This window comes from Mastacembelus armatus, chromosome 1 (assembly GCF_900324485.2).
Source record: "Mastacembelus armatus chromosome 1, fMasArm1.2, whole genome shotgun sequence".
In the NCBI taxonomy this organism is placed as follows: Eukaryota; Metazoa; Chordata; class Actinopteri; order Synbranchiformes; family Mastacembelidae; genus Mastacembelus; species Mastacembelus armatus.
The window spans coordinates 10,250,375-10,265,622 of NC_046633.1; the positions used below are offsets into that span (position 1 = coordinate 10,250,375).

The 15,248-nt window shown below is 40.3% G+C and overlaps 3 protein-coding genes across 18 annotated transcripts in view; 1 reads left to right on the forward strand and 2 right to left on the reverse strand.

The window, feature by feature from the left end:
* The first annotated feature begins 16 nt into the window (after positions 1-16).
* Positions 17-2,081, forward strand: LOC113127921 (uncharacterized). The gene is made up of 2 exons (XM_026302844.2): positions 17-334; positions 502-2,081. The coding sequence occupies exons 1-2, from the start codon at positions 246-248 to the stop codon at positions 1,196-1,198; spliced, it is 786 nt and encodes a 261-aa protein (XP_026158629.1). The 5' UTR covers positions 17-245; the 3' UTR covers positions 1,199-2,081.
* On the reverse strand, positions 1,556-7,732 carry zfp91 (ZFP91 zinc finger protein, atypical E3 ubiquitin ligase). Its single transcript, XM_026302843.1, has 12 exons — positions 6,879-7,732; positions 6,632-6,669; positions 6,332-6,448; positions 5,977-6,016; positions 5,323-5,433; positions 5,148-5,240; positions 4,847-5,032; positions 4,628-4,678; positions 4,315-4,393; positions 3,888-4,002; positions 3,675-3,774; positions 1,556-3,550 (listed from the first exon to the last, which is right to left on the reverse strand). The coding sequence occupies exons 1-12, from the start codon at positions 7,286-7,288 to the stop codon at positions 2,545-2,547; spliced, it is 2,346 nt and encodes a 781-aa protein (XP_026158628.1). The 5' UTR covers positions 7,289-7,732; the 3' UTR covers positions 1,556-2,544.
* Positions 7,733-8,953: 1,221 nt separating this feature from the next.
* The window catches only part of rbm47 (RNA binding motif protein 47), a 30,154-nt gene continuing 23,859 nt past the window's right edge, over positions 8,954-15,248 (reverse strand). For all 16 annotated transcript variants that reach the window (XM_026304326.2, XM_026304324.1, XM_026304319.1 and 13 more), the window contains 2 exons: positions 13,400-13,590; positions 8,954-12,215 (listed from right to left, as the gene is read on the reverse strand). In XM_026304326.2, coding sequence (XP_026160111.1) covers positions 11,964-12,215; positions 13,400-13,590 — 443 coding nt within the window. In that variant the 3' untranslated portion in view covers positions 8,954-11,963. The remainder of the gene's footprint in view (positions 12,216-13,399; positions 13,591-15,248) is intronic.

Sequence of the window (15,248 nt, forward strand, 5' to 3'; positions counted from 1 at the left end):
GTCAGTGCAGGCAGCTAGAAAGTAAACAACGGCGGATAAATGACAGCGGCTAACATTAATGGAAAGGAAATCTGGACATTTCATTTAAAACGATATGGGAATTGTTTCAGATTTATGTGTATTATTTTAATAAACTCAATTGTTTTCAAAAAGACTGTATTCATTGGGGATTAGTAATTAGCGCGCTTTAATATCGAGCCCAAGCTAACAAGCTAACTAGCTTAGCTTCATTGGATTTCAACGGCATGAACTCTCTGGTGGGCTACGGAGTGTCCTCGGAGTCTGACAGCGACGGAGAGGGAGACGATATAACGTTAAACCACGACGGAGTCAAGTAAATAAACAGTTTACAGATATTTCTTAAGTTTGCTTGATTGTCAAATGCCAAAAGATAATAGGAGCTTACCTGCCAGAAGTTATAAACTTGTTTATGTCCTGCTCCAATGTGGTTTCCTAAAACGATTCATTCATTTTCTTTTCTGCACCTTTTCTCTCTTCAAGCTCTGTTAAAGAGGAAAACGATGATGCTCCAGGTGTCAAAAAGACGCGCAACTTCTTGCTGGAGTCTGATTCAGCTTCCAGTGATTTAAGCAGTGAATCAGAGGAAGAGGACCCAGACCCCTCCTCCTCTTCATCGTTACACCCAGAAACCCCAGCACCAGCACCTTATGCAGCCAACGAACCCACCCATCCTGCTCCTTCCCTGGGTTCCCATAACCCCAGTAAACTACCACCGCCTCCTCTAAATGCCTGTTCAGACGGCAGTGTGTTTGCCAACCCTTTCAAGGCTCAGGCAGACCAGAAGCTCAGCGCCTTGCAGAAACATGTCCCCCTCACAATGCAGGCCAAACCCTCTCAAATAGGAGGTAAAAGGATGTGTGTGTCATACAGGAAAGACGGAAAGTGCAGGTTTGGGATCAAATGCAAGTTTGCTCATGACAGTGATCTCCAGATCACATCCGCTCCCACTGACAGGCATCCACCCGTGAGGGATGAAGGACCCGTGTCAGAACATGTTGAATCTCTTGCAGGGGGCTCATGTGGTGGAGGATCACAGAACCTCACAGAAGAGGAAGAGTCAAGAGGTCAGCAAAGGAAGAAGAGGAGGGTTGGACTGAGCGATACTTTGATTCCTCCTAAACGAGCTATGAAGCAGTATGCAACACAAAGGGACAGAGAGCAGGTGGATATGTCCTGATGGATGTTTACTGAGTTGTAACACTGTCATGTAAAGATGTATGTAGTGGAGGTGATTTAAGATCTCTCACTGTGTCTGTAGAAACTGTGTTTTCCATTGTAGGATCAACTAATAACTCAGGTCTAGTTAAATCTCAAAACACTCATATTTAAAGCATCTTAGGATTTTGATTCCCCACATACACGTACGCATCGATAGCCATTTCTAGTGTGTACAAACGGAGCTGTGGATTTAACCACCAACCTTGCTATTAATGGTCAACGTATTTTCCAGCTAAACTACATCTGGCCAGTTGTATAGAAATGTTGTGTTGGGCTTTCAGTGGTGTTCTCAAACTCTCAATGAAAACACTTAGAATCTATGTTAAGACGTTTATTTACATCATATAAATGAACAGTTATTGTGTTCCCTCTACTACACATCCCATATATCATAGGTGTTGATTTAGTACTGACACATTACAACTTTTCTACATTGCTTTTCTTATCAATAATAAGCTATTCTGTGACCACTTCTTGAGTGACTGTGCTTAAGGTTTTTTTGTTTTGTTTTCTCAGTTTATGTGAGATTTAAAAGGTCTGTGTCATGGCAGTCCACACTGCCCTCAGACATCTGTGAGTAGTACATAAATTATATGGGTTATTATTCCTTCAAAGCCACCCAAGAGCAAAGCTTGCACACAAAACAAAAAAACTGGTTTAGTGGCACTGCCAAAATCTCCAAATATCTGGTGACTTTACAGGCTACTGAAACATCTTTTCCTATCTATTATTTTCAGACTTTGAAATGTTTTTTTTCCCCTGTTATTATTTTGTCTTTTAACCCTTCTCAAGTAAGTGTTTTATAGTAATTTGGACAATAATAAAATGTTTAACTATTTAAACATATTTTTTTTTACTTGTTCTTTCTCTCTCACACACACACACGCACACAGATACTGGGGTCTGTTTAGAGTTTTCTAATGTGTGTTTTGGTTTTAATTCTTAAATTAATTTGATTTATTCAGGTTGCACACACCTTGCATCTGATGTGCTATATATTACTAAATGGTATGCTATTATTACATAATAGCAACAGCTTTGCAATACAACCTCAGCATCATACAAACCCTCACATAAAAGGCTAGTTAGGTTCACAGGACTTATGTACAAAGGCAACAACTTACACAAACATGTACATATATTTCCCTGATACAGATGTTCTAAAAAGCTACCAAATGTGACTATGAGTGAACAGTACATAATATACTGGTGATCCTACAGTTACCTCAAACATTGCAATACAGTATATTGGGTCACTGATGACAACCTTGCTCTATTTTCTGTTTTGTGTGCGCCATCCTTGTCTTACATGACAGCCTGCTGCACGTGTCTCTCAGTGCTGTCAGTCAGAACTTCACCTTGTCCTACCTGCTCCCAGACCACGCCGTCCTCCCCTACACTTTCTGTCTGCTGCAGGGAGTTGGCTGAAGGAGGGGAAGACGTGAGCACTGGATTTCCCAGAATAAAGCTGTCCTCAGTGGTGGAGGCTGGATGCTGCGACTGGGCCTGTGATGTGGACAGCAGAGGAGGGCTTGGGGTGGCTGCCTGCAGGGTCGGAAGCTGCTGAGAGGTCGCAAGGATGGGGAGCTGCTGAATGTGGGTCTGGGCCTGGCTGACTGGCTGGAAGGTCATTTGTAGGATTTGTGTCTGCCCCTGGCTATGCTGCTGGGAGGAATATGGCTGGAGAGGCTGGAGCTGGGGTTGGTGCTGGGTCACCCCCGAGCTGGAATGGAGGGTCAGTTGTTGGATTTGGGGCTGCTGTGGCTGCTGAGCAGCCTGCACAAACTGGACGGGCATTTGCAGCTGGAGGTGAGTCTGCTGCTGGTGTTCAGCCGGGGAAGGGGGGTCGATGGGGGACAGGGCAATCGTCACTGGCACCTGCATGGTATGAAGGCTCTGGTCTTGTCCCAGTAAAACCACCTGGTGACTCACTTGTTGGGCGACATGACCCATCTGGGACACATGAGCCACTTGCTGCCCAACTGGCCCTTCTTGGCTCAGCTGGTCCACCTGCCCATCCTGCCCTACTTGGCTCATGTCCAAGCTGGTCATTTCGGTGTGCACAGGGTTTCCGGGCAGCTCCAGCAGGGAAGCAGGGGTTGTGATGAGGGCGCCAGCATTCGCTGCCAGTGCCTCAGCAATTAGCACCTCTGGGTGACTCTTGGCCTTATGGGCCACCACACAGTCCTTCTTCTCAAACTTCTTACCACAAATGGAGCAGGAGAACTGATATGTGGCATCAGCATCATGCTTCTTCATGTGCCAGTTGAGTGACGCCTTCTGGCGACAGGTGAAGCCACAGATCTCACACCTATTGGTGGAAGAAACATAAAATTGCCATTAAAGATCTTTAAGTAATATAAAAATTCACAGAATAAACAAATGTCTAAACTAGGAGATCAAATGGAAAGAAATATAAAAAAGGCAATACTAACTGTAGGGGCTTTTCTCCTGTGTGAATCATGCGATGCACAGCCAGGTTGTGGGAACTTTTGAAGGCACGAGCACAAAACTCACAGATGTAGTCCCTCTGATCTAGAACCAGTCAAATAAAGAAGTGTTCTCCATAAATTTTCACTATTAACAAGAAATGCACATAGACTGACCCTAATGCATGTTTTACAGTTATGTATGCACTTTATGTGTACCCGTGTGGTGCTTTGCATGGCGCAGCAGCTGCTTCTGCAGGCGGAAAAGCCTTCCACAAGATGGGTGAGGACACACATATTTCTTCTTGAGCAAGTGCTGGTACTTTATATGGTGCTGGTGTGCACAACAAAACAGAAAGAGAACAGATTATCACTGAGAGCTGTACAGCACAGCTAAAAGACTGAAACCTGCCACTGTAAAAAATACTACGTGTATTCAAATTATCAATAAAAGTAAACTTTTACTGGGAGTATTTGAACATGTTATGCAGACCAGTTTGATAGAGACTAAAAAATGGCCAGTAGGCATCCTAACCCCTCAAAATTCATGTGTTTGAAAATAAAAAGGACTGTGTAAAAGTCTGGAATGGACTTGACGGTGACAGTAAACAACCCTCAGTGGCACTGTGTGCTTGCTGAGACAAACCTGTAGGTAACGAGGATGAGCCAGGACTGTCCCACATCCTTCCATTTCACAGCGCACATATTGCACTGGGGGCTTCTTCCTGTATGAGTGCAGCATACACAACATATATACACATAATATGTCAGTTTAAAGTCAAAACTGAAACTGTGTCACAGGTCTTCACTGATATTCATATAATACACACAAAGCCATTGCTCACTATGTCAATCACCACTATATCCTTAAATTTGTGGATAAACTGGTGACATGAGGAGCCATAAAATTATACTGTTAACTTCAGAGTATAATGTCCCAACGCAGACATCAGCTTCACCTTCTCTTTGGCAGCCGTGGAGTTTTGTCATCTTTTTTCCGACGGCCTCTCCTAAAGACAAAGTAAATTATTTAGGAGTTTGCTTTATAATATTAATAATGGTCATAAGAACTACAATTGTTACTATTTCAAGCGCACAGTTTTACTAAGGATAAAGGTACATTTGCACATCATCGATCAACAAGTTTACTATTTGATATGAACTACTGATACACCTACTTTCTCGGTCCATCTGGGTCCTCCACAATTTCTTCTTCTAGCTTTACTTCCTCATCCACTCTCTGCAAGCTGTCTGAACCTTCTACCTTTATTTCAGTGACCTCCTTCTCTTTTTTGGGTGCCTTCTCTCTCTCTTTTTTGTCCTTCTGTCTAGGAGGAGGTCTGCGCTTTGGTTTAGGGGCATCCCTAAAGAGAACAAAAACAGAAAAATATCCAGATACCTAACAAAAAATATATGCTGCCTAATCATGTAGCTATTACAAAGGTAAAACGCCAACCTCTACCAGACAGGCACACATACCTTTCAGCCTTCGGGTCATAGCTCTGGTCATTTAAGTCATCTCTAAACGGGACATCTTCATCACTGCTGAGGCCCTCTTCGACCTCTACAGCACTAAAAGCAAAACAACAAATCACTTGAAACAGATTTTACACTTTCTGCACTGGTTCAAGTGAGGTGCTTGAGATAAGTGTACCTCTGACTTTGAGGCTGGAAGTTGAGGTCATTAGAGTCATCCTGAAATGGAAGGTCTTCATCATTCAAGACCGGTTCGACAATAGCCTTACTTTCCTCCTCTTTCTTTTTACTGGGACAACATAAGTGATAATCAGAATATAACACCAAGCTCTTTCTTCAACACATACTTACAATACAATATACAGGTAAGTCAATAAAAAGTCATGAGATCAATAGGCTTTAAATATCAGAAGATGTAGATGCATAAAATAAATGAAATAGTCTCTATTGCTAAAAATAACCTGTGTATGTTTTTTTAATAAATTACACTGATAACCCCCAAGAGTCACAACAAGTAAATATATATCTAAATGAATGCAGCATTGCTGCTTGTATAATGATCTCTAGACTGTGTGTCAAACATAGACAGTTGGATAACAACCTACATGAGCACACCTGTAAGGAGTTAATTCACCCAAACCACAAAAAAAAAAACAAAAAAAAAAAAACTTGAAAATATCTGGGTGAATAAGGAGGATACTTTGAGATTTGGAGGCCTATTTAATAAATACCACACAGTTTTCTTACCGAGTACAACTTCAGCACTGATAATCCCTTTAATACCTGCAGTGTTCATATCATGTTATACCTGAAGGGCCAAAGTCATACTTACATTTCATACTTGTCTTTATCATTTGTCTCTCCTTCCACTGCTGCATGACAGAGAAAGGAATATGCGCAGGAATAAATCTTACAACCCTTCATACAATTTTGTATAACTGATGCAAAATAGAAAAGCAGGAATACAATAACAATAATTTAGCTGCTGCCTAATACAGTCTGTGTATATTGAGAGTACTAACAGGGTCCAGGAAAGGATTGCATCCAGACTCTTAACCCAAAAACACTGATCGCATTAGTTACACTTAAAATCCATGATCACAACAAATTCATAATTAGAGATTTGGGAAACCAGATGCCACTTGAAAGTTTATTCCATAGCGGCTCATTGTCAACAAGTTGCTCACCAGTTGGATTCTCCATTTCAGGTTCGGTCTTACACACAGGCTTGGCAGAGCCACGGACGGCCCTGCCAGATGGGGCCTTGGCGCGACTCTGGCCTGGGGGCCGTCTGGAGGGAAGAGCTGAAGTGAAGGAGAGAAGGATGCCATTAAGTAAGAAAAAGGCACGAGACAAAAAAATATCAGTCATGAAATAGTAAAAATAAAAAAAAATTCAAGTTGCATCGTTAGAATGAGATTCAACTCAAATGTAGATTTAGTAAAAGCTATACTAGGGATTTTTTTTTTTAATATTTCACTGATTACCTTGGGCATCTGTGGTAGGCTTTTTGGGGTCCTCTGAGCTGCAGAAAACAGGAAAAACACTGGACGTATTAGTTGTAATAATTAAATTGAAATGTGACAATTTGTGGAGACAGGTAAGTTTCACTCCACCCTCCCAGCCAGCTCTGCAGTGCGGGGATGAGCTACTGGAGGCGTTAAAAGTCTAGACAGGACCATTATAAACACATGTAGTGGTCTATTGACTTCTACTGTTTAAGTAAAAACTTACTCTGTGCCTTGAAGGCTGTCACCTGCGACCCCCCCTTCAGGCTCAGCCGAACCCACAGATTCTGAATTTTTTTTCCGCCTGGAGTTGGAAACTTTCCTTCGTTTGGTCGCACCGGTGTCTGAGCTGTGTTCGTCTTCGTCGTCGTCGCTCTTGGTATCCTTAAGCCAGGCCGGTACTGTCCTCGTTGACCTGTCTCTTAAAACCCGTCCTGAGCTCTGCGGGCTCGCAGCTCCATTAACGTCCGTCACTGAAGCGGAGACACCGGACCTCCGGCGACTCGCTCCGCGCTCCCTGAGCCCCCTCCGCGGGCTAACGGTCGTACTGGTGGCCGGGGACTGATTTGCGGCCTTGTCCTGCTCCGGCTCCTCACGTTTATTTACATCTCCGGTTCGGTCGTTGGCTGTTTCCATCACCTTGAGGACACGTCAGCCTGTTTCAAATTCCGCTTAAAGTCAAGCAGGTTTTCACGTTACTTGCAATTTGAGGAGAACCGACCCACATCTGGTTTAAAGACGTTTTGGTTGCAAGCGGCCTTTATCCCACAGTGAGACATTTTCTCTGAATGCGCTTGGTTCGTCGAAAATTAAATGCATATATTTATTGGTTAGAAATTGAAAACTTTTCTTAATTATCTATTCAGCAATAAACCGATATAATTTTAAAGAAGCAGACACTATTTTCGCCTTCTTAAAGCTATAGTAAACCTACTTATTTGCCCGGGCCTGCAGCACAACCATTTTGTGCGCTTTGTTGCGTCTCCTTTAAGCCAAATATAAACCGAGGTTACGTTCAGGAGCGCCAACGTATTTTAGCAGCTGCTGCAATCACCCGGATTTCCCTCTTGTAGCTTCTGCGATCGAGTCGCTTTAGCGGCATTGTTTATAAATCTGCGAAAACAGCAGCTGCGCAAATGCAACGCGCACACGAATAGCTGCGGGGCATCATGGGAATTGTAGTGCAAGTCAGATCACTTCTCTTCTTTCTTTAATTGTTTTGAGACACAATTAGGCATGCAAGGAATGTTGCATACAGAGTTTAATCACTTCTGTAGCACAATAAATAACAAAATATAAAATAAATGTCATTATAAGCAAATTATTCATTCATGCTGAATATTTTTTTTCTGCTACACAATTTGTCTTTTCAGTATGTTTTATTTCAAGGACTTGCCCTCTGTGCTAAATAGGTTACAGGGGCATTATATAACTTAACACCTGAATCCAAATACATTCCTGCACATGTTGAATTTATAATTAAACCCCAGGAAATACTAAATGTGGTGTATGCCGTCTAAAACACTGCATTGGTGACTGTGGAGCTAACATGGCTGCCGCTGAAAACCTGCACCGTCTGGTCTGAACAGAATTTGTAGCAGGGTATGATGGAGCGCATTTGCCACCAGATGGCGACGTTATCTTGTATATCACTTTACAACATACTCTGGTTCTGCACAAATTGCCCAACCAGGCTTAAAATTGTTTTTTTTTCTGTCATTAATTACTTTGTTACATGCATTTTGAGATAAGTACATTTCTAATTGTGATTAATTGATTAATATATGAATACTTAAACAGCAAGGGGATATTAGGGATACTAGATACTAACAAGGGTATTATGTCTACATTGAATTAGTCTGATGCTACTGTTAAAACAACACTGACAGTACCAATGCAGTACAACAATTAAGCTTGTTCTGTGACCTGTAGTCACATAATGAAGGTGACTTATGTCCTCCCTCATCTCCTCACTTGGGCACAACTTGTTTCTAGAGTAAAGTTGACCAGCCTCTGAGTAGTTTATGAAACATTCTCGAAACACTGTGCCCGTTCTCTGGTCTCAGCCATTACACATTGCTTAATAATAGCTGATGTATGAGATCAGGGATGGGTTTCCATTCACAGAGGTCAGAGTCCTCTGCCTCAGAACTTTTCAAGAAACTCTTGAGCCTTTTGGCACTTTCACAATTAATGCAGTTTAATTTACAACTTAGCCTTGTTTATATGGTTTAGATAGTTTCAGTGCATTGGAAAACATGGAATACATGGAGACAGACAAATAAATAGATAACCATTGCATCATTTTGAAAATGCTTTATTTATCTACTTTATCACTATAAATACAACAATGCAGTACAAGCTTCTTTTTTTTTTTAAAACAAACATTCAGATAGAAAATAGCCTGCATAGGTGTACAATACAGCAAAGCACATTTTGGCAATAAGGCACACTAGAGAGTGTCTAAATGGTAACCTATTTGAAACTAGGCATATGTGTTTTCAGCTCCATACCACTGACACAAGGATCGGGCGAAGTTCATCCTCCTGCTACTTGTGGGTGAAATGCAGGTAATAGAAAGTAAAGCAGGTGTTTTGAGTGGGAGGCAGAACAGTCTTCTGTTAACACATGATTAAATCACAGTCAGACCTTTGATAGTGTAGGTAAAGCTGACATGCAGAGTTGTAACACCAATAGCTCAATGTACTAATGGGTTGTAACACCACAGTCTTCCAGGTCTAGTCTTGGTTGTTGAAAATAATAAAAAGTAGCATACACAGACGGCCTTTGTGGTTCCACTTAAAACACCAAATCCAGTTCAAAATAGCAAGCACAACGTTACACAAAACGAAAACACAATAACCTTGAATGTTTAAAAACTATTGGACACTTTGGCAAAAAAAAAAAGTTTCCTTTTCTACTTTTGTTAGGCTGACTTTTTAAATCCCTAAACAAGATGTAAATAAAGAAAAGAAATATGTTTTAGAATATATTATACCTTTTCTTCTCACTTCATACACAACATATGTAATGCATATATTAAATATATCCTGACTCACCGTTATCATACAAGAAAATAATATTAGCAGTTAACAGCAGTTTGTTTGTCAAATCCAGTTACAGAAGGGAGAGAAGTACCAAAATGGAGATATGTGGAGATGAGATCTCTATGAGTTATCAATATTTTCACTAAACTTCATAGATAAAAAACGTATTCACTTTCACAAGCTGAAAATCGAAGTCATCCCCATACCCAGTTTCAAACTCATCATATTTTTGGTTATGTAAAAATTTGTGGAGCTGATGGAAAATGAGAATGCAGCATACACACGTTTTGCATGTTGTGGAGTGTGACTTCATGATTGGCAACTGCTTACATCCATTATCTTTGTGTGTTGCATTACACACACATGGCTACTTGCATATTTTAGCTTGAGGTAATGCTCCTGTTATTCCCAGTCTAATATTATACTTGTTTTCAGCACAGCAGAGTTTAAAAAGTGCCTGCTAAACATTCATAAGGGTTATTTTATGTTTTATTCACAAGGAAAACTGTCACACATACAGACATATCGCAAAAAACCAGCGAGCCCAGTTCACACATGAATTCATGCTCAGTATTTAATATCTCTTCATCTGAAAGTGGCAATCTCTTGCCTTTATTAAATACGTTTAAGTGCACCTCGGTCAAGGATAGTTTGGAGAATGAGAGCTAAAGAGGAGGAATACATTTGGAGTGTTACTGCGGCAGAATCGAGAGAAGAGACCCCAGGAGAGAGGTAGCCTTGTCGCATCAGACTGCAGAGACTGAAACTTACTCGTCTCACCACAATACAGTAATACCACAAATCTGGTTCATTGGTAATATTAATGGAGAAGACTCCAGTGTTATTCACAGATGGAAGTCTTTTTCTCTTTGTGCCAACTACGTGGGGCATGGCTTTGCTATGAAAGGCACAGCACAAAATAGAGTAGCATAAACATGCATATGCAAGGCACTGTAGTCAGGACCAGAGTATGTTTCTGAAGTCATGATACTGGAGTGTATGTATCCTTAGGTTTTTTTGGTGAGCATTGGTAAATGCAGGAACACATCATGTGACAGAGTGCTCCAGTTCTGTCCATATTTGTTCACCTTTCAAGAGTCAAAGCATACAAAAAAAAGACATACATAAATGAGAAAAAAAAAAGAATATCTGTTCAGTCTTACTCCCTGTCAGCGCAGTTTCAAAGAATAGGAAACCGTGTATATCATGTCGCTGTCAGGCACATAGATAAACCTATGTTGCTCATTACTGAAAAAGTTTTCCAGTTTTCATTCTCTATTATTTGTTCCCCATGGAATCTGCCACAAAAAAAACATTATTTAGTTGGCAAAGTTACTTCAAGAAATCTGCGATATACTGTATGTTAAAGCAGAGACATAAAAACAAGCTAAGTAATTATAGGCAAAAAACATAGCACTTCGAACCTTCATTTAAAACAACAAAATAAACCAAAAACAAACCATAAAGTACCTAATGGGCATGTTTGAAGCATACGCATTCAACCAGCAAGGACGGACAGCATCACCTACAGCACGCAGAATTGGCTAAAATACTATATATTAATGAAAAAAAAAAAACTAAAACATTACTATATGCAAAGACAGCTGTTTTCAGTGGTATCCTCAGTTGTCAGTAGTTCCTGTCGAGTTCCTGTGATTTAATTTCTTTTTCTTTTCCCCACCTAGTTTTTACACTTAAAACTTTTAGATGTTTTGTAAAGGGTTATATCTCCTGCTTTAGAGACCAAAAGCCACACCAACATAAAAAAAAGAGACCTGCAAAAAATAAAACCTTAAATATGTATCTTCTCTTCATAAATACTTGAATGTACCTTCAGTGTTGCTGTTGTCATAACAACAAGGTGGTGGGGGTCAGAGAGAAAGAGATAAACAGAGCTCTGTTTGTGTTGTTACTGTGAGTTTTGGTCATTACTTGGAGATGGCCACATAGGTACATGGAAATGGTCTTCCATGTGTACAATATTAAGTAAAAATACCTCCCTCCCGGGAGGTAAACTGCAATTCTGCATAAGTAAGTCTGTCATGCAGTTGCTGTGGGTCCCAAATATACTGAGGTCAATAGGTGGGAGAGATATAAGATGTCAGGCCGAGTGAGTTCTGAATATTTGCTTCAAATCACATTCCTTTAGAGCTTTTAGATGTCCAAAAGCCCAAGAGATGTTTCTCTATGTTGCTGAAGTTAAAGTAGTAGTTCAGTCACAGGCAGGATCATTTTCATTGTTTCATGTGGTCTAAGTGTCAGAATCAGTATGTCTGGTAGACATCGTGGATGGGCAGCTGGAAGGCTGCGGCAGGGAAGGCCTGTGGCACAGCATAGCCGGTGTAACCTCCATATGCTGCGGCCGCCACCGCTGCATTTTTCTGCAGAGCAGCCAGAGCTGCTGTGTTGGCAGCGTAGTTTGTGATGGGGATGTAGCCAGCTCCATACAGGCCACCGGCTGCTGGAATACGCTGTACGTTGTGGGCCATGGCATAGACAGGAGTGATTGGACGGCCCTGGGAAATATAGGAAAATAAAACAATATGAGGGATATGGTGAATAAGAGGATTTCTAAAACATGGCCTCAGTCACTGATCTTAGTATATGCTGGGTTCATTCAATGTACATTTATCATGTCATTTAATAAAAAAAACACTGCAACCCAAACATTATTTTCACAATTTAAAGTGTAATAATGCATAGTCATGTAAAACACTCTTTTATTAGATATGAATATATATATAATTGTATGTTGTTGCACGGTTAGTGAATAAGTTAGAGTAGCCATCATTTTGATTGGTTTTAATAACATATTACCTACCTGCTTAACTGCACAACAATCGACACAACTTAACTATAGCCCAGTTATTTAAAGGTTTATAGTGTATTTAGTCAACTTCTTTAGAAGGAAATACATGAATACATACAGGATATTTTTTATGATTGCCTAATGTACTGTAAAATGTTTAATAACCTTTTAATCATCAGACATGTGATCTTCAGTTTCACTTCCTACTAAATGATTTAGATAGGTCAGGTTGGTTCTCTCTGGGAGTGACGAGGATGGATAGGATCAGGAATGAGTACATCAGAGGGACAGCTCATGTTAGATGTTTTGGAGACAAAGCCAGGGAAGCCAGATTGAGATGGTTTGGACATGTTCAGAGGAGGGACAGTGAATACTTTGGTAAAAGGATGCTGAGGTTAGAGCTGCCAGGAAGGAGGCCTAGAGGAAGACCAAAGAGGAGGTTCTTGGATGTAGTGAAGGAGGACATGAGGATAGTTGGTGTGGGTGAGGAGGATACAGAGGATAGGGTTAAATGGAGGCGGATGATTCGCTGTGGTGACCCCTGAAGGGAGCAGCCGAAAGGAAAAGAAGAAGAAGGTTGTGCTGTTTCCATGTCCTAGTTATTTCTAAACTAAAATTATTAACAGAAATAATTATACTCAAATCTACAAAAATAAAATCCAGTTTTCTATGGAACCAGAATCTCCCTTTGTCTATATTACACTAAAGTCTATTCTGTAGTTGTGCTACATCAACTTTGTTACTGTTATTTTATATAAAGTCCATCTTAAGTTCAGTGAAGTTATAAGTGAAATGAAACGTGAAATAAGTGAAACACTAAACAGGACATTTTCTATCCCTTTGGGTCTGAATCATTCAAATATGTGTCTGTGAATTGTAAAAGTTGCACACCTGGAAAGGTGGAGGTGTAGAGACAGCAGGTAGGACGGTGGCAGCAGCAGTAGCACCGGTGTGTTCAGGATGTTGTATGGCCAGAGGGTTGATAAGGTGCTCCACCGTGTGCACCTTCCCCTCCTCCATGAGTTTGGCTGCAGGAGCTGAATTGAACACTGGGTACTGGCCACCTAGAGTTGGCAATGCCACTGCACATTGAAAGAACACAAGAATGAGAGCTCGGATAACAGACCAGACCACTTCAGGAAACAGCATAGCAAGAGATGGTAATATGTTTGCATTCGCCCTACATAAAATGACAGCAGGAGACAGGCACAGACATACACCAACTAAACCAGCATACCCAGATCTAACGGTAATGAGCAGGGCAAACAAAGGGATTACCTATAAAAAAGAGAGAGAGAAAGAAAGTTCGAAGGACGCAAGTTAGGCAAGAGAGGGAAAAAATAATAAGTTACGCAAGTTGGCATAGGGGTGTGATTCGGATTATGATGGTGCTCAACTGTGGATTAACCCCAGTGCTCCAACATACACACACACATGCAAACACAAAATCAGTCATTGTTTCAGATGGACAAAAGTCTTTTCAATTTGGTGGTGATCCTGTGATTCCACATTAGACCGGGATTGAGACTAAGATCCAGGCTCTGGCCAAATCATTCTCAAAGGAGTATCAAGAAAGTGTACTTTAAAAAACTGATCTCTGATCAGCAAATAGCAAATAGACAACATTTAAAGTAATAATGGGTGCTTCCTTTTAAAGGTCATGTTGAACAGTTAGCCAGTCTGGTAGGTTTAAGAACTGAAGAGGAAATGTTAATACTAGGATGAGGCCTTTTTTTTTGTGTGTGTGTGTGTGGGGGGGGGGCTGTTCTATCATTCTATCATAAAAATCTACATGGAATTTTAAATTTAGAGGATCAACCAAAATAAATATGTAACTTAGTTTTCTGTGAGTTTTTTTTTTTCCCTCTTCATTACTATCAATGAAAAGTGCAGCCTTTTCTTCTACTTAATCTCAGGAAAGAAGGAAGAAAGAAAAGGAATATTAAATAAGGAAAAAACTCTTCATCAGCAAGCCTCATAACAGAGGCAGGAGTCAATGTTTAGATATTACTTGGAAGATATAAAAAAAAACTTTTGGTAGATGTAAAAAAAAAAAACAAGACATGATGTATATATATATATATATATATTAGATACATGTAAATGACCATAATTGTGCATAGACAAAATGTAAACTAGCAGTAACACTATAATCAAAACAGTGGACATAATGGTTATGAAGTGATAAAAAATCTAAAAGTTTAGTTTTGCATTTCAGCTCCATTCTTGACTGAAACTGTAGTAAATGACAACAAAGCTGAAGCAACAGGAGGTTTTTTTCAACACTTCCTCAAAGAAAAAGCCAAGATAGTATCAACTACGTTTCAGTCAAAAGTGTTGAAGAATTGAATGCATGTGTAAAAGCACTGGTCCCCACATAACTATGACCGCGTTCAGACCAACAGCAACACTGGATAGAAACATGGCTGCCTTGTTCATTTCAATTAGACCATTGAAATGGGTGTGGCATGCAATGTCATATGACAGAAAGTAAAAGTTTGCCTAAAAGTATTCCAGGTAGATTATTTATGAAGAGACCAAATTATTTCTACTTATCTGGTGCATAAATCACTGCAGCTTCCATAAACAATTCCCAAAGGATCTTAAATCACTGCGGTTTTTGTTTTTTGTACAGTACACAACACAGGCCCATTGCATTCTTAGAACACAGTGGTGCTGTTTTTAGTCTGAACATCAAGACAAAATTTCTGAAATGAAGTGAAAAGGAAAGAACGAGAAA

Bases quoted from the DNA above. Each gene is read 5' to 3' on its own strand.
- zfp91 (XM_026302843.1), bottom strand. From the start codon at position 7,288: ATGGAAACAGCCAACGACCGAACCGGAGATGTAAATAAACGTGAGGAG. The intron at 6,017-6,331 runs GTGAGCAACTTG...TCTGTCATGCAG, and splicing joins TGAAATGGAGAATCCAACTG to CAGTGGAAGGAGAGACAAAT. The intron at 3,775-3,887 runs GTACACATAAAG...GACTGGTTCTAG, and splicing joins CCATGCAAAGCACCACACGG to ATCAGAGGGACTACATCTGT.
- LOC113127921 (XM_026302844.2), top strand. From the start codon at position 246: ATGAACTCTCTGGTGGGCTACGGAGTGTCCTCGGAGTCTGACAGCGAC. The intron at 335-501 runs GTAAATAAACAG...TCTCTCTTCAAG, and splicing joins TTAAACCACGACGGAGTCAA to CTCTGTTAAAGAGGAAAACG.